The sequence below is a fragment of the Cherax quadricarinatus genome, chromosome 51, assembly GCF_038502225.1.
Source record: "Cherax quadricarinatus isolate ZL_2023a chromosome 51, ASM3850222v1, whole genome shotgun sequence".
Lineage (NCBI taxonomy): Eukaryota > Metazoa > Arthropoda > Malacostraca > Decapoda > Parastacidae > Cherax > Cherax quadricarinatus.
This window is the reverse complement of record NC_091342.1, coordinates 12,855,407-12,879,749: the sequence shown is the minus strand read 5'-3', so window position 1 is coordinate 12,879,749 and position 24,343 is coordinate 12,855,407. Positions and strand designations below refer to the sequence as shown.

The 24,343-nt window shown below is 40.3% G+C and overlaps 1 protein-coding gene across 5 annotated transcripts in view; it reads left to right on the top strand.

Annotated features, from left to right (window-relative positions):
* The window catches only part of LOC128694644 (85/88 kDa calcium-independent phospholipase A2), a 133,122-nt gene that overhangs the window by 26,485 nt on the left and 82,294 nt on the right, over window positions 1–24,343 (top strand). For all 5 annotated transcript variants that reach the window (XM_070095866.1, XM_070095865.1, XM_070095863.1 and 2 more), the window contains 5 exons: window positions 10,150–10,313; window positions 10,572–10,790; window positions 11,418–11,595; window positions 20,035–20,256; window positions 22,947–23,072. In XM_070095866.1, the coding sequence (XP_069951967.1) occupies window positions 10,150–10,313; window positions 10,572–10,790; window positions 11,418–11,595; window positions 20,035–20,256; window positions 22,947–23,072 (909 nt within the window). The remainder of the gene's footprint in view (window positions 1–10,149; window positions 10,314–10,571; window positions 10,791–11,417; window positions 11,596–20,034; window positions 20,257–22,946; window positions 23,073–24,343) is intronic.

The following is a 24,343-nucleotide window of genomic DNA, read 5'->3' as shown; positions in this document are numbered from 1 at the left end:
CTGGTGAGTCTGATATTCTTCTGCAAGTGCGCCAATATTATTTATGCCATTTTTTACACTAATGCAGTAGTCTGCATAACAGTAAATCTTCTATTTTTTGTGAGAATAAAAATTCAAAGTGGAAAGCAAAAGAATGTAAGAGGGGCCTTGAGACGTGACTAATGAACAGAGGAAATGTCATTTTAGTGCCAGTAATGTCTTTCTTGTTTATTCTGGACCCTATTTGGAAATTGGCATCTTTTGAAATTTGTGTGAAATTGGCAAAATTCCTAAATTCTGACCACTGTAATGGATAGTTGAAATTGGTAAATGGGTGGTTTCTTGCACTCATTCAATAGAAAAAATGGAGTTCTAGCTAAATATTCATGTTTTTTGTTGACTAGTACAGTCGAATTGGCCGAAAATGGGGCTCAAATTGGGCAAAATCGCCGATGCGTAAACATCGCCGAGACCGCTAACTTCGCAAGAGCATAATTCCGCAAGTTTTCCATCAAATTTCATACTTTTGGTGTCATTATGATTGGGAAAAGATTCTCTATCTTTTCATAAGATTTTTTTTTTTTTTTAAATTTGGCCGACCCTGAGAATGAGTCTCGGAGAGGGCCTGTCGACCCTCAAAGGGTTAAACAACCATGGTGACATTACACATCCCTGTCTAAGACCTACTTTTACCGGGAAGTAGTCTCCCTCTCTTCTACACACCCAAACCTGAGTCTCACTATCCTCATAAAAACTCTTCACAGCATTTACATATACAGTGGACCCCCACTTTACGATCAGCTCTCAATGCGACCAATTATGTAAGTGTATTTATGTAAGTGCATTTGTACGTGTATGTTTGGGGGTCTGAAATGGACTAATCTAATTCACAATATTCCTTATGGGAACAAATTCGTTCAGTAATGGCACCTGAACATACTTTTGGAATGAAATAATATCGTAAACCGGGGGTCCACTGTACTTGCAACATCTGCCACATTGCTCCTCTATCCACTCTATCATATGCCTTTTCTAAATCCATAAATGCAATAAAAACTTCCCTACCTTTATCTAAATACTGTTCACATATATGCTTCAATGTAAACACTTGATCTACACATCCCCTACCCACTCTGAAGCCTCCTTGCTCATCCGCAATTCTACATCCTGTCTTATCTCTAATTCTTTCAATTATGACCCTACCGTACACTTTTCCTGGTATACTCGGTAAACTTATTCCTCTATATTTTTTATCATCTCTTTTGTCCCCCTTCCCTTTATATAAAGGGACTATACATGCTCTCCGCCAATCCCTAGGTACTTTCCCCTCTTTCATACATTTATTAAACAAAAGTACCAACCACTCCAACACTATATCCCCCCCTGCTTTTAACGTTTCTGTCATGATCCCATCAGTTCCAGCTGCTTTACCCCCTTTCATTCTACATAATGCCTCACGTACCTCCCCCACACTTACATTCTGCTCTTCTTCACTCCTAAAAGATGGTATACCTCCCTGGCCAGTGCATGAAATTACCACCTCCCTTTCTTCCTCAACATTTAAAAGTTCTTCAAAATATTCTTGCCATCTACCTAATACATCTCTCTCCCCATCTACTAACTCCCCTACTCTGTTTTTAACTGACAAGTCTATACGTTCCCTAGGCTTTCTTAACTTGTTTAACTCCAAATTTTTTTCTTATTTTCATTAAAATTTCTTGACAGTGCCTCTCCCACTCTATCATCTACTCTCCTTTTGCACTCTCTCACCACTCTCTTCACCTTTCTTTTACTCTCCATATACTCTGCTCTTCTTATAACACTTCTACTTTGTAAAAACTTCTCATAAGCTAACTTTTTCTCTTTTATCACACCCTTTACTTCATCATTCTACCAATCACTCCTCTTTCCTCCTTCCCCCACCCTCCTATGACCACAAATTTCTGCCCCACATTCTAATACTGCATTTTTAAAAATTATCCAAACCTCTTCAACCCCCCCCCCCCCCCCCCCCCACACTACTCATCTTTGTACTAGCCCACCTTTCTGCCAATAGCCGCTTATATCTCACCCGAACTTCCTCCTCCCTTAGTTTATACACTTTCACTTCCCTCTTTCTTGTTGTTGCCACCTTCCTCTTGTCCCATCTATCTCTTACTCTAACTGTAGCTACAACTAAATAATGATCCGATATATCAGTTGCCCCTCAATAAACATGTACAACCTGGAGCCTACTCATCAACCTTTTATCCACCAATACATAATCTAACAAACACATACATGTACAAGCGTATATATACACACCCCTCTGGGTTTTCTTCTATTTTCTTTCTAGTTTTTGTTCTTGTTTATTTCCTCTTATCTCCGTGGGGAAGTGGAACTGAATTCTTCCTCCGTAAGGCATGCGTGTTGTAAGGGGCGACTAAAATGCCGGCAGCAAGGGGCTAGTAACCCCTACTACTGTATAAATTACTAAATTGAAAAAGAGAAACTTTTGTTTTTCTTTTTGGGCCACCCTGCCTCGGTGGGATACGGCCGGTTTGTTGAAAAAAAAAAATCATAAAAGGGTATTACCATATTATATGGAAATCCTGTTTTGTAGGGGTGTAAATTTTGTCTGAGATACCTCTTAATGAAATCGAAATATCACAAAACTTTATATGAATAACTTTTAGCCAAAAATGAATGCAAAGAAGGGAAGAAGCAAAAGAAATTAATAAATCAGTTTTCTGCTCCTTATCAGTAGAGGGGTGAAAATTTGTCATTAGGGCTCGTCTAAATGAATTGCAGTGTTCACAAGGTTTTATGTGATTTAGTTTTTAACCAAAAAATCAGAAATACATTTACTTCTACCCTCTATCAGCTTAGTTTAAGTAAAAGGTATGATTTAAATTGTTGATATACAAATAACCCGCACATAAAAGAGAGAAGCTTACGATGACATTTCGGTCCGACTTGGACCATTTACAAAGTCAGTGTGACTTTGTAAGTGGTCCAAGTCAGAACGAGACGTCGTTGTAAGCTTCTCTCTTTTATGTGCGGGTTATATGTGTATCGTTCCAGTCACGGTATTGTGCCTTTTTTTGTTATTGTTGATATAATAATTTCTGTATTCCAGCAGAGTATTTATTTATTTATTTATTTAGTAATTTAAGCATACATACAGAGGTACAAAAAATACAGGTAAGAGCAGCATGCCAAAGCCACTTATATGCATAGCATTACGGGCTGGCTTAAAATTAACTTAAGATTAACTAAGCAGTGATGAAATCAGTGATAAAACATTATTGTAAACAGATAACTATAAAGCACAAATGAGTATTACAAAGACAGGTCATATGGTTGCTTGCATTGCTGTACATTCAGTCGAATGGAGTATTCTGTTAGGTAGTGTATTTAAAAAAATAATAATGTTAGATTGGGTCCTAGGTTTAACATTTGTGTGATATAATTGTGAGTAACATACAGGATATACAATTTATAAGGTTCAGTTATTCAGTATTTATTTGGTTTTGAGTGAGTAAGTGATCTTTGAGAAGAGACTTGAATTTATAAACAGGTAGTGTTTCTTTTATATTTACAGGTAATGAATTCCAGATTTTAGGGCCTTTTATGTGCATTGAGTTTTTGCATAGCGTGAGATGGACACGAGGAACATCAAAGAGTGATCTGTGCCTTGTGTTATGGTCATGTGTTCTGTTGAGGTTGGCAAGGAGATGTTTGAGGGGAGGGTTAATATCAGAGTTAAGTGTTCTATGTATGTAATAGGTGCAGTAATAAGTATGGATGTTTTGTATGGTGAGTAGGTTGAGTGTTTTGAATATTGGTGGAGTGTGTTGCCTGTAGTGAGAATTTATCATTCTAACTGCAGAATTTTAAATAAGATGTTATATTTACCTTTTTGTAGTTGGAATCTATACTGGCAGGGATTAATTATTGTTTAATTATATAGAAGATTTATGGATTTCTCAGGTTTTGGTTTTTGAAGAGATTATTAGCATCATGAACCGAGATTACGAGGGCTGTTTTAACCCCTAAACGGTCTAAATGTATATACACTTTCTCTCGCCCAGTGCCCCGAATATTTTGAATTTTTTTTTTTTTTTAACAAGTCGGCCGTCTTCCACCGAGGCACGGTGACCCAGAAAGAAAGAAAATCCCCAAAAAGAAAATACTTTCATCATCATTCAACACTTTCACCTCACTTACACATAATCACTGTTTTTGCAGAGGTGCTCAACTCACCACTCGCCTTTTTTCCTTCATCAGTTCTATGATTAACCTCATCCTTCATAAATCGATCCGCTGACACGTCAACTCCCAAATATCTGAAAACATTTACTTCTTCCATACTCCTATTCCCCAATTTGATATCCAATTTTTCTTTATCTAATTCATTTGATACCCTCATCACCTTACTCTTTTCTATGTTCACTTTCAACTTTCTGCCTTTACACACACCCAAACTCATCCACTAACCTTTGCAATTTTTCTTTAGAATCTCCCATAAGCACAGTATCATCAGCAAAAAGTAACTGTGTCAATTCCCATTTTATATTTGATTCCCCATAATTTAATCCCACCCCTCTCCCGAATACCCTAGCATTTACTTGTTTTACAACCCCATCTATAAATATATTAAACAACCATGGTGACATTACACATCCCTGTCTAAGACCTACTTTTACTGGGAAGTAGTCTCCCTCTCTTCTACACACCCTAACCTGAGCCTCACTATCCTCATAAAAACTCTTTACAGCATTTAGTAACTTACCACCTATTCCATATACACCTACCATCCGACTTACGATCGAGTTCGGTTCCGAGAAACCGGTCATAAGTCGAAATGGTCGTAAGTCGAACTTGACTACTGAATATCAACAAAACATTTTTGTAATGACTTTATTTTATTGTTTTATTTTGGTATTTCATGTTTTACTTTACTTTTTATGCTGTTAGTACTGTATTTTATACTGTAAGGTTTAGGATAAACAGGTACAGCACAAATAGTTGTTTATTTCCCAGAAGTTTGGCATAAAAAACACGGTCGTAAGTCGAGTGGTCGTAAGTCAAGCAGGCCGTAAGTCGGATGGTAGGTGTACTTGCAACATCTGCCACATTGCTCCCTATCCACTCTATCATATGCCTTTTCTAAATCCATAAATGCAATAAAAACTTCCCTACCTTTACCTAAACACTGTTCACATATATGCTTCCATGTAAACACTTGATCTGCACATCCCCTACCCACTCTAAAACCACCTTGCTCATCCACAATCCTACATTCTCTTATCTCTAATTCTTTCAATGATAACCTTACCATACACTTTTCCTGGTATACTCAGTAAACTTATTCCTCTATAATTTTTACAATCTCTTTTGTCCCCCTTCCCTTTATATAAAGGGACTATACATGCTCTCCGCCAATCCCTAGGTACCTCCCCCTCTTTCATACATTTATTAGACAAAAATACCAACCACTCCAACACTATATCCCCTCCTGCTTTTAACATTTCTCTCATTATCCCATCAGTTCCAGCTGCTTTACCCCCTTTCATTCTACATAATGCCTCACGCTCCTCCCCCACACTCACATCCTGTTGTTCTTCACTCCTCAAAGATGGTATACCTCCCTGGCCAGTGCATGAAATTACCACCTCCCTTTCTTCGTCGTAATATGGAATAGTAAGTTTGAAACTCTAATCCGTACCTACTCTCTGCCTATTTGCTTGACACTTGTAGTGGGCTGAAGAATCATCTCTTGCCAATGTCCAGCAATAGTCTGCAAGCATTCTTGTGCCCCATTTGCCCTGGTACCATTTTACTATGGCTGAAATACAGGTACCATCTGACTTACGACCGAGTTTGGCGTAATGACAAGGTGGGTTTAGCAAACGAACACATGTGGTGTGAGAGGCACTTGCTATCCAGGAGGCCTACTTTCAAGGTGGGGTATACTCACATCTGTTTCATTGTTAATCTCGTGACTCCGGAGAATTTGTGAAAATTCACTATAAAACATTTCATTTGAGACTCCTCATGCGCACCTTTATTGCTCATGTATTTCAGCATTTCCTACTGCCATCTGTATGCTTCATCTTCAACAACTTGAGCACTAAAAGACCAGTAGGTGCTCAGGGTATATTGCTGAAGCAAAGAGGAAGAACAGTATTTTCTACACTAAATTAGACATTTTTCAGCTTGATGCTAGAGAGAAGCCATTTGACATGCAGCATGGCTTGGCTAAATCTGCTATACACACTATCCTCATGAAATGTAAGCCACTTGCTGAAAGTGCTGGTTGTGATTAATATAGCCTGTGTTTTAGGCTGAGGGACTGACCACCACATATCAAGACTGAGGGACTGATCACCTCACGATTACTTCTACTGTTGTTTTTGCCTATATTCAACTGGAGAAATCTGCTGAACAAGTGAAACGTTTCAGCAATATAAAGATAATGAAGTGTTGCACATGCCTCTTATCAATTTTTTTAGTATTGTACTTTATCAATAATATGATAATGAATATGATACTTCATGCTGTTTGGCAACAGAGCCTTAAATATCTAAATTAATATATTGATAAATGGTTTCCCTATATCAAGACACATGGTGGGCAAATTTCTAGGTCTTCACCTTGATTGTAATCTTAAATTTCAGTCCCACACCCATCACATAGCCAATTAAATTTCCAAATCAGTAGGAATCTTTTCCAAGATACAATACTATGCACCACAAATGACACTCCTTACCCTGTACCCCACTCTAATATATCCTTGCCTCACCTATGGTATTTGTGCCTGGGGCTCAACTACAGTCAACCACCTTAGACCCTTAATAACCCAACAAAAAGTTGCTGTGTGGGTGATAACCAGCTCCTGTGCTAGACAGCACACCCCACCACTTTTCAGAAGACTCAGCTTGCTAAATATACAAGACATACACTCGTATTATTGTGCCTACTACATATACAGAACATTACACTCCACTGTAAACCCTCCCCTAAAACAACTACTTGACAGTTAAAACAGAATGCATAATCACAATACAAGGCATAATGCACTTTTCAACATCCTTCAAGTCAGTCTCTCTGCAAGAACTCTATGCACATAAAGGGCCCGAAGATCTGGAACTCGCTACCAGAACAGGTCAAGGATCTCCTGACAACTTACAAATTTAAGACATTGCTAAAAAATCATCTTTTCTCTCGGTATTAGCCAAATCAGCCAAAACATCTGCTAACTAGTTTTATTATGTGACATGTAGGCTTTTAATTCTGCCAATTCATAAAATCATCTCATCTCTCAGTATTAACCAAACACTGCTAATTAGTTTTATTATGTGACCTCTAGGCTTTTAATTCTGCCAGTCCATAAAATATTACCACCTGAACCATTACTTGTAATGTAGATTTTGTGTGCAATTTCAAGATTTTTACCAAACCCTACTCCACCTTACTAATAACAAAAAAAGGCACAATACCGTGACTGGAACAATACACAAATAACCCGCACATAGAAGAGAGGAGCTTACGACGACGTTTCGGTCCGACTTGGACCATTTACAAAGTCACACTAACCAGAAGTGGAGCACGACGGCTATATATAGGCAGGAAGAGGTAGTGGTGGTAGTAGTAGTAGTAGTAGTGGAAGTAGCAGCAGTAGTAGTAGTAGTAGTGGTAGTAGGGAACTAAGGAGGAGGAGCCAGTCAAATATAAAGACAGGGGAGCACTGCAAGGGAGCTAGGTGCCCACAGAGGGAGAGCAAGTGCACAGAGGTGGGGGGAAGGGGAAGTGATGAAATAAATAATGAAGAAATAGAAACACGCGACAGAAGAATAACAAAAAAAAAAAAAAGGAAAGGGGAAGAGTGAGAAGAAGAAAAAATGAGGAATCAGGTTAAGTCACGGGTGTTCTGAAGTTTGGAGCATTTTACAATGTAGTGGGAGAGGAAGGCATCTACAGAGACGAAGCCAGGGCTAAGATTCATACAAGGAAAGTTGTGTATTAGAGAGGATTCAACAAGATGGCGACTGTTAAAGTTGGAAGTAGGGAAGACAGTTTTAGCAGAAGACCAGTCTATAGGATGGCTGTGATCTCTGACGTGACAGAAAAAAGCATTGTTAGTGTCGGCAAGCCTAACACTATTTTTGTGCTCCCTAAGTCTGTCAGAAAGAGATCGACCAGTTTCTCCAAAGCATTGAAGAGGACAGGAGGAACAAGAAATAGAGTAGACACCAGGTCTTTCTAATCTCAACAATTCTCTCCGTCCCTTAGACATCAAGCTTACTTTCTGCCAGACTAACACTATTCGCACTAATCTCGTTCATACCTCTCCTCCCTCTACAGATGTTCCTGGTGTCTACTCTATTTCTTGCTCCTCCTGTCCTCTTCAATACTTTGGAGAAACTGGTCGATCTCTTTCTGACAGACTTAGGGAGCACAAAAATAGTGTTAGGCTTGCCGACACTAACAATGCTTTTTTCTGTCACGTCAGAGATCACAGCCATCCTATAGACTGGTCTTCTGCTAAAACTGTCTTCCCTACTTCCAACTTTAACAGTCGCCGTCTTGTTGAATCCTCTCTAATACACAACTTTCCTTGTATGAATCTTAGTCCTGGCTTCGTCTCTGTAGATACCTTCCTCTCCCACTACATTGTAAAATGCTCCAAACTTCAGAACACCCGTGACTAAACCTGATTCCTCATTTTTTCATCTTCTGTCGCGTGTTTCTGTTTCTTCATTATTTATTTCATCACTTCCCCTTCCCCCCACCTCTGTGCACTTGCTCTCCCTCTGTGGGCACCTAGCTCCCTTGCAGTGCTCCCTGTCTTTATATTTGACTGGCTCCTCCTCCTTAGTTCCCTGCTGCTGCTGCTGCTGCTGCCGCTGCCGCTGCCGCCGCCGCCGCCGCCGCCGCCGCCGCCGCCGCCGCCGCCGCCGCCGCCGCCGCCTCTACCTCTTCCTGTCTATATATAGCCGTCGTGCTTCACTTCTGGTTAGTGTGACTTTGTAAATGGTCCAAGTCGGACCGAAACATCGTCGTAAGCGCCTCTCTTCTATGTGCGGCTTATTTGTGTATCCACCTTACTACCTCACATTTGTATTAAGTTTAAATAAGATTCTAAAACTGTTAACCACTACTACTTGTCTAGTTTTAAGTATAGTTACTATGTATTATTATCTTGTCTAGTTTTAATTAGTTACTATGTATTAGGATTAGTCTGCCTAAAATGCCTTTGCATTATAATGGCTATCTCTGTATGTAGCAAATCAAAATTGTAATTACACATTGTAACCTTTACAAAGAAATAAACTTGACTTCAAAAAAAAAAAAGCTTTGGGTTTAGTGTCATGGAAATGGAATAGTGTTAGAAGTGGCATCCCAGTATGGATTGAGAACCAGACCCAGGAAAACATACCACAGCATGCACACCTTCAGTTGATACAGAGCAGTCCTGTACATTCAGGACACCTTCAGTGGATACAGAGTAGCCCTCTATATCCAGGTCACATTCAGTTGATACAGAGCAGCCCTTTACATCCAGGTCACTTACAGAGGAGCACTCTATGAGCTGTGTATTATGTAGCAGGAGCTCGAGTTTCAGTCCAGTATCCTCCAACATCATTCTCTCCTTATCTGGTTATTCTGATGGGAAAATCGATGATCCCCACCCCTCCTCCCCTGTTCTGTAATTCACTCATTTATAGATTCATTTATTTATTCATTCATTCACTCATTCCTTCATTTTTTTTGCAATTCTTATCCAGGTCCCTTTCTTCCACCCTCATACCTAACTTCCTTTATTCCTTCTTGCTTCAATATTTAATGAAACTGGCTTCATTGAAAACTACTATACCTCTTATACATAGTCTCTGGGATTTTAGGGAAAATTGGACTCAAGTCAGGGGCCACTGTACTTACTGTAGTAATGTAATGTGTGTTGCAGTGTTCTATTTACTATGCAAACAGCAGCTGCTTTATGCAAATGAAAACTGAACCAGTGTACAGAACTTTTCAATAAAGTTTTAAAGGATTTCTTAAATGCATCTGAATTTTTTTGTAGAATTTCTCTGTAAATGAAAAGATAATTTTTAGTTTCTTTAAAATTTTCTCAGTTTATTTTTTGCATTTTTTCAAGATGTTTTTACTAGGATTACTTAACAGGTAAACACTATCAACTGGAGTGACTATGCCAGTAGAACATTTACATTCATTGAGGGGCCCTTCATCATTGTTTCTCTGGCTGAAGATGATATCAAAGAAGACCCTAATCTTGCTTTTGAACTCATAATCCACAAAGAAGTCAATAGTTCGCGAAATGCTTATAGGTAATCATGTTTGTTATTAATTTTTATTTGATGTGTGGCAGGATTTAAGTTGTCTGTCAGATGCATCAGTTATATATTATGATATATATAAATTGCAATTCTTAAAAAAAAAAAAAATGCTTCACCCATGAGTGTCATTCAGTTCCTTCAGTAGATGAAATATATCTACAGTACATTGTTTTCTGAAATCTGATAATGTACGTTTAATTAGAACTAGAGTTTATGTCTTGTAATTAGCCACTACACCTTTTTTTTCAGCCTTCTAAGAACATGCACAGAAAATGAGGCTAAGGGTGCTTATGAAGCTTACCAAAGAATCTTACTGCCACTAGTGGACTCTTGTGGGAAGGAAGTGCTTTCTCACAGTGTGCTGCAGAAAGTCCTTGATACTCATAGAGAACACCCATCTTGGCATGTGGCCCATATAACCGCACACTTCGCATTCCTGGAGGCCTTAAAGAATGAAGAAGTACTAAAGTAAGAAACAAGGGGCCAGCTAATTTAATCTTATTACCACACTCTCATCATATAACATAATTATTCAATAGTTATATATTTAATGTGAAAAAATATGGTATAAATGAATCCAAATGAAGAAACTATAACAGAGGATAAGAAGAGTACTGTATATTTTTGTCTCATACAGAGGCTCTTCAGAAAACTGAGAAAGTCCTTAGTATGCAGTTCATCTTACAACTTTTTTTTACTGTTTGGGAGAAAATGCAATCATTAAAGTAGTATGAGATGCCCCATGCTTCCAAACGTAAGCCACCTGTTTGTTTTAGTTTGTTATTTTAAGCTTATATATAAATATGAAGTAATATGTGTCAATCTAACCAAACCTAATTGAGAATATCCGTATTAAGTTTCATTAGTATGTTAGATCACTCAAAATTGAGCAATACAGCAATTTGGAGACCACTGCATGCTCTCCTGAAGAACAGGTTGCAGTGTGAGGCTGAAATATATAGCAGTCCCTTTACCTTCTGTTTTATTCTTTTCATGGCTAGTGTTTATTACCCTTTTCTACTTGTGTGATAATAAATATTCCTAGAGAGAAATTTTCCCCGTGAGAAACCCTCATATGCGAGTTTTTATTGGCAGGTACCTAAATGTACCTGATGAAACTGATGGCCTCTATCCCCTTCATGTTGCAATTGAAAATGAGAATGACAAGGTTATTGGGGCACTGGTAGCTGCAGGTGCAGCTTTAGATGTAACCGACAATAATGGTAACACTCCTGTACACATTGCTGCTTCAAAGTCTGTTGCAGTTATCCAGGTCAGTGTTCGTTATTGAAAGTCAGCATGTAATATTTTACTATCGCCAAAATCTATTTCTTCTTTCAACAAACTGGTTATATTCCATTGAGGCAGGGTATCCCAAAAGGAAAAACAAAGTTTCTCCTTTTAAATTTAGTAATATATAGAGAAGGGGTTACTAGCCCCTTGTTACTGGCATTTTAATCGCCTCTTACGACACACATGGCTTACAGGGGAAGGATTCCGTTCACTTCCCCATGGAGATAAGAGGAAATAAACAAGAACAAGAACTAGTAAGTAAATAGAAAAGAGACCCAGAGGGGTGTGTTTATATATGCTTGTACATGCATGTGTAGTGTAACCCAAGTGTAAGCAGAAGTAGCAAGACATACCTGAAATCTTGCATTTTTATGAGACAGAAAAAAGATGCCAGCAATCCTTCCATCATGTAAAACAATTACAGGGTTTCGTTTTACACTCACTTGGCAGGACGGTAGTACCTCCCTAGGTAGGTGCTATTTACTACAGGTCTGCCATCACAAATCTGGCATCATTGGGACCTGTATTGTGTCGGATTACTGAGTTTGCCAGATTACAGACTGGTTAGGTTAGAATACAGTGGACCCCCGCATAACGATCACCTCCGAATGCGACCAATTATGTAAGTGTATTTATGTAAGAGCGTTTGTACGTGTATGTTTGGGGGTCTGAAATGGACTAATCTACTTCACAATATTCCTTATGGGAACAAATTCGGTCAGTACTGGCACCTGAACATACTTCTGGAGTGAAAAAATATCGTTAACCGGGGGTCCACTGTACACTTTTTTTTTTTTCAACAAGTCGGCCGTCTCCCACCGAGGCAGGGTGACCCAAAAAGAAAGAAAAAATCCCCAAAAAGAAAATACTTTTATCATCATTCAACACTTTCACCTCACTCACACATAATCACTGTTTTTGCAGAGGTGCTCAGAACACAACAGCTTAGAAGCATATGCGCATAAAGATACACAGCCTATCCCACCAAACTGCCAATATCCTGAACCCCTCCTTTATATATACAGTGGACCCCCGCATAACGATATTAATCCGTTCCTGAGAGCTCATTGTTATGCGAAATTATCGTTATGCGAATGAATTTTCCCCATAAGAAATAATGGAAATCAAATTAATCCATGCAAGACACCCCAAAGTATGAAAAAAAAAATTTTACCACATGAAATATTAATTTTAATACACACAAACTGAAAAAGACATGCACAGTTACATGACACTTACCTTTATTGAAGTTCTGGTGATGATTGATGGGATGGGAGGAGGAGAGAGTCTTAGTGTTTAGAAGGGGAATCCCCTTCCATTAAGACTTGAGGTGTCAAGTCCTTTTCTGGGGTTACTTCCCTTCTTTTAATGCCACTAGGACCAGCTTCAGAGTCACTGGACTTCTGTCGCACAACATATCTGTCCATAGTGGCCTGTACCTCTCGTTCCTTTATGACTTTCCTAAAGTGTTTCACAACAGTGTCAGTGTAATAGTCACCAGCACGGCTTGCAATAGCTGTGTTAGGGTGATTGTCATCAAAAAAGGTTTGCACTTTAAGCCACATTCCACACATTTCCTTAATCTTTGAAGTAGGCAACTTCTTCAATTTCTCTCTCCCCTCCGAAGCAGTTTCCTCAGGTCTGGCCTCTTGCTGTTGAAGTTGATCTAGCAGCTCATCAGTGGTTAGTTCTTCATTGTCCTCCTCCACCAACTCTTCCACATCATCCCCACTAACCTCCAACCCCAAGGACTTTCCCAATGCCACAATGGATTCCTCAACTGGCATAGGATTCCTAGGGTTAGCCTCAAACCCTTCAGAATCCCTTTGGTCTACACATTCTGGCCACAGTTTCTTCCAAGCAGAGTTCAAGGTCCTCTTAGTCACTCCCTCCCAAGCCTTACCTATAAGGTTTACACAATTGAGGATATTAAAGTGATCTCTCCAAAACTCTCTTAGAGTCAATTGAGTTTCTGAGGTCACTACAAAGCACCTTTCAAACAGAGCTTTTGTGTACAGTTTTTTGAAGTTTGCAATGACCTGCTGGTCCATGGGCTGCAGGAGAGGAGTGGTATTAGGAGGCAAAAACTTCACCTTAGTGAAGCTCATGTCCCCATAAAGTCGCTCTGCCACGTCTGTAGGATGACCAGGGGCATTGTCTAACACCAGGAGGCACTTAAGGTCTAATTTCTTTTCAGTTAGGTAATCTTTCACATTGGGGGCAAATGCTTGGTATAACCAGTCATAGAAAAAGTCCCTAGTGACCCATGCCTTACTGTTTGCCCTCCACAGCACACAAATTAGCCTTGAGGATATTCTTTTGCCTGAACGCTCTGGGAGTTTCTGAGTGATACACTAATAAAGGCTTCACTTTGCAATCACCACTAGCATTGGAACACATCAACAGAGTAAGCCTGTCTTTTATAGGCTTATGTCCTGGGAGTGCCTTTTCCTCCTGAGTAATGTAGGTCCTGCTTGGCATTTTCTTCCAAAACAGGCCTGTTTCATCACAATTAAACACTTGTTCAGGTTTCAGTCCTTCAGTGTCTATGTACTCCTTGAATTCCTGCACATATTTTTCAGCTGCTTTGTGGTCCGAACTGGCAGCCTCACCATGCCTTATCACACTATGTATGCCACTACGCTTCTTAAATCTCTCAAACCAACCTTTGCTGGCCTTAAATTCACTCTCATCATCACTAGTTGCAGGCATTTTTTTAATTAAATCCTCATGCAACTTCCTAGCCTTTTCACTTACGATCACTTGAGAGATGCTCTCTCCTGCTATCTGTTTTTCATTTATCCACACCAATAAGAGTCTCTCAACATCTTCCATCACTTGCGATCTCTGTTTCGAAAACACAGTTGAACCTTTGGCAAGAACAGCTTCCTTGATTGCCATTTTGTTGGACACAATAGTAGCGATGGTTGATTGGGGTTTACTATACAACCTGGCCAGCTCGGAGACACGCACTCCACTTTCATACTTAGCAATGATCTCTTTCTTCATCTCTATAGTAATTCTCACCCTTATTCCTGTAGATACACAAACAACCCGCACACAAAAGACAGAAGCTCACGACGACGTTTCGGTCCGACTTGGACCATTGACAAAGTCACACTAACAGAGGAGGAGCAGAACGGCTATATATAGGCAGGAAGAGGTGGAGGTAGTAGTAGTGGTAGTAGTAGTAGTGGTAGTAGTAGTAGTAGTACTACTACTACTACTACCACTACTACTACCTCCACCTCTTCCTGCCTATATATAGCCGTTCTGCTCCTCCTCTGTTAGTGTGACTTTGTCAATGGTCCAAGTCGGACCGAAACGTCGTCGTGAGCTTCTGTCTTTTGTGTGCGGGTTGTTTGTGTATCGTTCCAGTCACGGTATTGTGCCTTTTTGTTATTTATTCCTGTAGGGTTGGCACTAGAAGCTTTCTTGGGGCCCATGGTCACTTATTTTGCAGATAAAATCACCAAAAACACTGTGATAATACGAAATGTTCCGATTGTATGCTTGGATGTTACCGCGGAGGCTGGCTGGTAAACAATGCCACTGGCGGAACATGTGAGGCTGGCTCAGGCCGCACATTAGACGCGTCTCGGACTAATAGTGTTGAGCGGGTTTTTTAGCGGTATGCGAGGCAAAATCTTAGTGATAAAATGTATCGGTATGCGGATTTAACGTTATGTGATGCCAACGGTATGCGGGGGTCCACTGTATATACAGGTCCGCCATCACAAATCCGGCAATCAGTTATTCGGTTCCTTCAGTTATTCGGCACTAATTTTGGCTAGCATAATTTCAAATTTTCAGGGTTGCCACAACAACCTGCTGGTACTGTTTGGTGGTGCTACTTGCTGCATAAGTCATTCCAAATTCTTTTTCTCCATTTATTGTTATAATCTGCTTACTTTTAGCCCTAGACATGGTTCCAATGAATAAAAGAAATGCTTCTCATTATGTAAAGCACCGACACAGTACATTATCCATTAAAGATAAGGTGGCTTTGAAGCCACTGTCGGTTGCCATGAGCTCAGTCTCATGATGGCAGGAAGGCGGGGTAGGGGTCATCCTCGAAAAGGTTGGAAGGAAGGGGTAAAGGTTTTGTGGGCAAGGGGCTTGGACTTCCAGCAAGCGTGCGTGAGCATGCTCAATAGGAGTGAATGGAGACGAATGGTATTTGGGACCTGATGAGCTGTTGGAGTGTAAGCAGGGTAATATTTAGTGAAGGGATTCAGGGAAACAGTTATTTTTATATAACCGGAAATGGGAAGTACAATGCCTGCACTTTAAAGGAGGGGTTTGGGATATTGGCAGTTTGGAGGGATATGTTGTGTATTTTTATACGTTTATAATGATTCTAAACTGTTGTATTCTGAGCACCTCTGCAAAAACAGTGATTATGACAAAGAGAATGACTTACTGACAAAGAGAATGAAATGTGCTCAATTTTAAATAATTATTTTCTCTCGGTTTTTACACAGGAAGACACTAACAATATTCCAGTAATTAATTTTTATAGTGGGCTAGAAGAAGATAAATTATGTAACATCACAGTCACTAGTGAAATGGTTGTGAAGCAGATAGACAGACTGAAGCAAAATAAGTCGCCGGGTCCTGATGAGGTTTTTTCAAGGGTTCTTAAGGAATGCAAAATGGAACTTTGTGAACCATTAACTAATATTTTTAATTTATCTCTTCAAACAAGTGTAGTGTCTGATATGTGGAAGATGGCTAATGTAATTCCTATTTTTTAAACGGGACAAGTCGTTACCGTCAAATTACCGCCCAATAAGCCTGACCTCAATTGTAGGCAAATTACTAGAGTCAATTATAGCTGAGATTATAAGAAGCCATCTCGATAAGCATAGCTTGATTAATGATACTCAGCATGGATTCACAAGAGGCCGGTCTTGTCTAACTTATTTATTAACTTTCTTCAGTAAAGCTTTTGAGGCTGTTGACCACGATAAAGAGTTTGATACTATTTACTTAGATTTTAGTAAGGCTTTTGATAGAGTTCCGCACCAAAGACTGTTAAAGAAAGTGGCAGCTCATGGCATTGGGGGAAAAGTGCTCTCATGGATCGAGTCATGGCTCACAGACAGGAAGCAGAGTGTGTCCATAAATGGGGTTAAATCCGAGTGGGGATCTGTAACAAGTGGCGTTCCACAGGGGTCAGTCTTGGGCCCGTTGTTGTTTATAATATATATCAATGACCTTGATGAGGGAATTACTAGTGATATGAGCAAATTCGCTGATGACACAAAGATAGGTAGGATAATTGATTCAAACGTAGACGTTAGGGAACTTCAGGAGGATTTAAACAAACTATATTCTTGGTCAGAAAAGTGGCAGATGCAGTTCAATGTAGATAAATGCAAGGTTCTGAAGCTCGGGAGTGTCCATAATCCTAGCACTTATAAGTTAAATGATGTAGAACTTAGCCATACAGATTGCGAAAAGGACTTGGGGGTTATGGTGAGCAGCAACCTTAAACCAAGACAGCAATGCCTAAGCGTACGTAATAAGGCAAATAGATTACTGGGATTTATATCAAGAAGTGTAAGCAACAGAAGTCCAGAGGTCATACTGCAGCTTTATACATCATTAGTAAGGCCTCACCTAGATTATGCAGCTCAATTCTGGTCTCCATATTACAGAATGGACATAAATTCGTTAGAAAACATTCAGCGTAGGATGACTAAATTAATACATAGCATTAGAAATCTTCCTTATGAAGAAAGATTGAAGACTCTTAAGTTACATTCACTTGTTAGACGAAGAATGAGGGGAGACCTGATGGAAGTGTAAGTGGAAGATAGGTATTAATAAAGGGGATATTAATAAGGTCTTGAGGATATCTCTCCAAGAGAGAACCCACAGTAATGGATTTAAATTAGATAAGTTTAGATTTAGAAAGGACACAGGAAAGTATTGGTTTGGAAATAGGGTAGTTGATGAGTGGAACAGTCTACCTAGTTGGGTTATTGAGGCTAGGACTTTGGGTAGTTTCAAATTTAGGTTGGATAAGTACATGAGTGGGAGGGGTTGGATTTGAGTGGGACTTGCACATCAGAGCTTATTTCTTGGGTAGCATTGAAAATTGGGTTGGTCAAATGTTTTGTTAGTGGGATGAATTGTAAAGGACCTGCCTAGTATGGGCCAACAGGCCTACTGCAGTGTTCCTCCTTTCTTATGTTCTTATTATGTGTGAGTGAGGTGAAAGTGTTGAATGATGATGAAAGTATTTTCTTTTTGGGGATTTTGTTTCTTTTTGGGTCACCCTGCCTCGGTGGGAGACGGCCGACTTGTTAAAAAAAAAAATGAATAAAATAATCAAATATTACATGTCTCGTATCTTTAAACCTATTGCCAGTAAGCACTTTTCAAGGTAATATTTGGATTCAGGACATGAAAATACATAAGAATTAACTAATCTCATTTATGAAGCATACAACTTTTCAAAAATTGTTGACCAGTGATAATCACTGTCTGCAGAGGCATTCAGATACGACAGTTTAGATGTCACTTCAAGCAGCATTGTACTTCCCACCTCCAGGACTCAAGTCCTGCTAACCAGTTTCCCTGAATCCCTTCACAAATTACCCTGATCACACTCCAGCAATAATAATAATAATAATAATAATAATAATAATAATAATAATAATAATAATAATAGTCCTTTTGCAAGAGGAAAGAAGAGCATGCATCTCCTTTCTTCACATTCACTAGTACATTTCACCATCTTGGCAGATCTACTGTCTCACCACCTTCCTAGTTTGCATGAGTGGAGCCTTAACTGGACATTCTTGGTTTTGTGGTGGAGCACTTGGGTGCTGTCAGCAGGATGTTGTTGCCACACATATCAATCACAAGCTTCTGGTCCTTGTTTCACCATTCTTGGACTGGTTGGTGGCCACAATAAATGCTATATTCATACATTTCTTGAATGCACATCCACTGCATCCTCATTGCTCCACAGTGTTCTCTTTCAGCCTTGTTTCCAAACCTTGATGAAAATGGTACAGGACGTAGTTCGTCTTCAATATAGACTATTTCTGTGCTATGCCTCGGAGGATGGCCCACTCCTGGCACCAATACTGTTGCCTTCAGCTCTTCATGCATAATTATTTTGAGAGCCTTGTCTCCATCCATATCCAGACTCAGAATTTAAGCAAGGTTTCTGGATATTTGGCCTCAATGGGTATGTCAGGATAGTACGATTGTCTGTAGGTGTGTAAGTCTTTTCCTGACTGAGGCACTGACATCACTATCAGAGGTAGTTTATTAAATGCTTAATCCATCTTTGCTTTATGATGGAAATGGATGTCCCTCACTAATGCCCCTGGAAACTTCAGGGTATCTAACAGTATTGAGTTGTCTGGCCCCATTGTAACCTAGTGTCTTCTGTATGGGGACATCACCATGGTGACTTCTGTTGCTTCTAACCTGTTTTGTCTTCTAGGGTGTGTCAGGTGTTTTTCCTGGTTCCAGTTTCTGGGTGATTGAAAGGTCCCCTTTTGTGGTGAGATCTTGTCCTCCCAACTTAGCCTGCTTCTTTAGGGTCATGGATGCAAGGTGTGAATGCAGTGTTTAGGTGCATTGATATGACTGCAACAGTCAGTCTTTCTGACTAATTCGAGATTACTGCAAATGACTTTTAAGATCAGGCATTGGCCTTTACTCGTGGCATCCAAGAAAATGGACCTACCCTTCCATTCCTTGGATCAAACCCGAATGCCTCCCATTAATCTTACATGCACTGTATGATCCCTATGAGTTTAGTGCTCCCCATAAAGGTACAGTAGTAATAATTTGCTCATGACAAGCAAGAAGAGATACTCTGCAAGTATGCTTGAACCATTGAGCTCATTTACCATTCTGGCCATCAATGCAGGCTGAGAGTTCCTGTCTTGTTGAGTAATAGTCTGGATTTCCACCTCCATTCAGTAGCTGCCTCCATAATGTCCTGGGTTCTGGTGGTACAGTTCTAGTGGACCATCAGGGCCTGACATTAGAATAAATCAGTTTGAAGTATAAAAAATGCATTTTGCAGATGACATTACTCTTCTGAGATTTGGAATGGTAGAGTTTGAAAGGATGCATAAAAGAGGGAAGTTGAAAGTGAATGCAAAGAACAACAAGGTGATGAAAATTATTTATAAGAAATGAGGGGTGGAGCTCACATTGTAAGGAAGTATGAAGAAAGTGAATATGTATACAGAATGGATATATCAGTAGATGGGTTTATAAACACTAGAAAGTTGCACAAGTGTTAATGACTGAGAAGAAAGAAGTTTGTCTGGGGAAGCAAAACGGCAGATATAATAAGAGTGTAGCAGTTCTGACACTGCATAGTTTAAGATGTAAATTTATAAATTACCTGTGCTCTATTAAAACAGTACCTATTTTTCAGGCACTAAAAGTGAAGCATCATCCTGTATTAAATAAGAAAAACCATGCACAAGAGACCCCATTACTTATAGCTGCACAGTACAGTAAATTAGAAAACATTAAGTGTCTCATTCAGCTTGGGACTAACATCAATCACAGGGAAGAAGTACTTAATAGTGTGGACAATCACTCATACTGGGAGAAAGTTGACAAACTTGTGTTGTCAAAAGAAATTAGTTCCAAGGTATAGTGTTAACTCTTCATGTGTTGTTTTATCATCTGTTGACATTTCTTAGCATTATTGGGTTTATATATACAATGGTCCCTTGAGTTATGATGATCTTGAGTTATGATAATTTTAAGTTGTAATTTACCCTCATAAATGAATTTGTTTTGAGTTGTGATGAAGAATTTGAGATACAATATGTGATACACATATGATGGTTAGTGCATGTGGGCGAGCCTTCCAGAGGAAACTGGACAAGTATCTTCACCAGGTGCCAGATCAACCAGGCTATGATGGATATGTGGGGCAGTGGGCCACCAGCAGCAACAGCCTGGTTGACCAGGCAAGTACCAGACGAGCCTGGCCCATGGCCAGGCTCTGAGACAAGACAAGGTGATGAAAAGGTCTTAAATGGAGTGATGGTAGAGGGAGTGATAGAGGTAAGTGTGAGGGAGGGCAAGAGGGTCAAAAGGAGGAAGGCAAGCAGAGGGAGGGAGGGAGAGGGGTAGGTGTTCCAGGTGTGTGGGGGGGGGGGGTGAGATTGGGACAAGAGTAAATATTAAACTTGCAATTCTTTACCATTTTCTGCCTACCTGCTGCCTTCCTGCTTTCTGCATGCCTACCTGCCCAACTATCCTGCTCTGCCTGCTCTAGCCTGACCTGCCTGTTCTGGCCTGCCCTGCCTGCCTGCTTGCTCTGGGCTGTCTTGCCTTGTCTGCTCTGGGCTGTCTTGCCTTGTCTGCTCTGGCCTGTCTGCCTTGTCTGTTCTGGTCTTTCCTGCCTTGTCTGCTCTGGTCTATCCTGCCTAGCTTGTTGCGAAAAATATTTCTATCCTGCCTAGCTTGTTGCGAAAAATATTCAAGGGCAGGTTGGGTGTTAGTGTCTTGGAATGAGTTGCCATAAAACCATGCATTTTTGGGTTTGAAGTATGATAATCTTTAGATATAGTACATCTTCTGGAATGGTTTATTATCGTAACTTAAAGGACCAGTTGTGAATAAAAATTTCATCCAGATATTTTGTTAAGTATACTTTTCTAATAAGCTTAAATATCTAATAAATTTAAAACTTTTTTTTTGTTATTATTATTTTATTATCACACTGGCTGATTCCCACCAAGGCAGGGTGGCCCGAAAAAGAAAAACTTTCACCATCATTCACTCCATCACTGTCTTGCCAGAAGGGTGCTTTACACTACAGTTTTTAAACTGCAACATTAACACCCCTCCTTCAGAGTGCAGGCACTGTACTTCCCATCTCCAGGACTCAAGTCCGGCCTGCCGGTTTCCCTGAATCCCTTCATAAATGTTACTTTGCTCACACTCCAACAGCACGTCAAGTATTAAAAACCATTTGTCTCCATTCACTCCTATCAAACACGCTCACGCATGCCTGCTGGAAGTCCAAGCCCCTCGCACACAAAACCTCCTTTACCCCCTCCCTCCAACCCTTCCTAGGCCGACCCCTACCCCGCCTTCCTTCCACTACAGACTGATACACTCTTGAAGTCATTCTGTTTCGCTCCATTCTCTCTACATGTCCGAACCACCTCAACAACCCTTCCTCAGCCCTCTGGACAACAGTTTTGGTAATCCCGCACCTCCTCCTAACTTCCAAACTACGAATTCTCTGCATTATATTCACACCACACATTGCCCTCAGACATGACATCTCCACTGCCTCCAGCCTTCTCCTCGCTGCAACATTCATCACCCACGCTTCACACCCATATAAGAGCGTTGGTAAAACTATACTCTCATACATTCCCCTCTTTGCCTCCAAGGACAAAGTTCTTTGTCTCCACAGACTCCTAAGTGCACCACTCACTCTTTTTCCCTCATCAATTCTATGATTCACCTCATCTTTCATAGACCCATCCGCTGACACGTCCACTCCCAAATATCTGAATACGTTCACCTCCTCCATACTCTCTCCCTCCAATCTGATATTCAATCTTTCATCACCTAATCTTTTTGTTATCCTCATAACCTTACTCTTTCCTGTATTCACCTTTAATTTTCTTCTTTTGCACACCCTACCAAATTCATCCACCAATCTCTGCAACTTCTCTTCAGAATCTCCCAAGAGCACAGTGTCATCAGCAAAGAGCAGCTGTGACAACTCCCACTTTGTGTGTGATTCTTTATCTTTTAACTCCACGCCTCTTGCCAAGACCCTCGCATTTACTTCTCTTACAACCCCATCTATAAATATATTAAACAACCACGGTGACATCACACATCCTTGTCTAAGGCCTACTTTTACTGGGAAAAAATTTCCCTCTTTCCTACATACTCTAACTTGAGCCTCACTATCCTCGTAAAAACTCTTCACTGCTTTCAGTAACCTACCTCCTACACCATACACTTGCAACATCTGCCACATTGCCCCCCTATCCACCCTGTCATACGCCTTTTCCAAATCCATAAATGCCACAAAGACCTCTTTAGCCTTATCTAAATACTGTTCACTTATATGTTTCACTGTAAACACCTGGTCCACACACCCCCTACCTTTCCTAAAGCCTCCTTGTTCATCTGCTATCCTATTCTCCGTCTTACTCTTAATTCTTTCAATTATAACTCTACCATACACTTTACCAGGTACACTCAACAGACTTATCCCCCTATAATTTTTGCACTCTCTTTTATCCCCTTTGCCTTTATACAAAGGAACTATTGATATAATAAACCTTATACTTTTGATAGGATCTACACAAAGGTGGAAGTTTGCTACATTGGGTAAAAACCAGGGAACTCATGGACTTATGCCTTGACATGGATTGTGATGCTGACCTCAAGAATAATGCCAATCAAACACCGTTACATGTTCTGGTAAGAGTTATTCATACTTTGCATTTTTTTTAAATGGCAAAAGGTGCATGTATTGTTTACTAACTTTTTCATTAAAGAAATTTTTCATGGAAAATTTCAGTCTGATTTTCTTATACAGTATTTTAACCTTCAAAGTTTTAATCTCAGTGTTTTCAGCAAAATGGGATACTGCCTCAAGGGGATCTACTTGTTACCTATTCTACCTATTATTGTTTTTGGAATATTACTCCAAGGAATTGGAGCCATCCTCCCCTTCCTCAGATCAAACCCTTTTTTTTTCTCCTATTCCCTAGGGGCTGGCATAAATTCCAGCACCTTCAAATCAAGTAGGAAAAAGCTGTTAGACCTACACATGATAGAATGGGTCTGTGTGGTTAGTGTGCGCAGTAGGAAAAATCTAAGCACCTGCATTACATTGTGGGAGTGGTAATTCAGTGTAAGTAAGTAGGTTTATTCAGGTGTGTTGCAAACCCAGAAAGAAACAAAGAGAGGTGGTTGACTGACCACTTGGGTGCTGCTGTGGTTGTTACCTGTCAGTACCCTGTGTGACGTCAGCACACCCAATGTAGGGGGCTGCTCAGCCGGCCTCAGTGTCAGAGTGTATTCACCACTGAGCGTGTTCACAACCGCTCACTGAGCCTGACGGTCTCAGAGTGTGTTCACCACTGAGTGTGTTCACCACTGCTTGACACACACAAGCTGGACTTGGTTTCCTGCTGGCTGTCCCACGACGTTGTGAAGACACAGTCGAGGTAGTGTCGTGTAAAGACACAGTTGAGGTAGTGTCATGTGAAGACACAGCTGAGGTAGTGTCGTGTGAAGACACAGCCGAGGTAGTGTCGTGTGAAGACACAGCCGAGGTAGTGTCGTGTAAAGAAACAGTCGAGGTAGTGTCGTGTGAAGACACAGTCTAGGTAGTGTCATGTGAAGAGACAGGCGAGGTAGTGTCATGTGAAGACAGTCAAGGTGTCATGTGTGACACAGACAGTAATGTTAATAACCCAGGTGAAGTGTGTAACACAAATCATATGTCATTAGCAAGGTGTCATGCAACCCTGTACAAAAGGTAGTATCTCGTGACACAGAGAAGGAGTATCATGACACAGAACAGGGTGTCGAGTGACACGGAGAGAAGGCGTGTCGTGTAGTACAGAGTAAAGGGTGTCTTGTGACACGGAGAGGAGTGTCGTAACACAGAGACAAGGGTGTCTTACGACATGGAGTAGTAGGTGTGTCATGACACTTAGGGAAAGGTAGTGTCATGTGACATG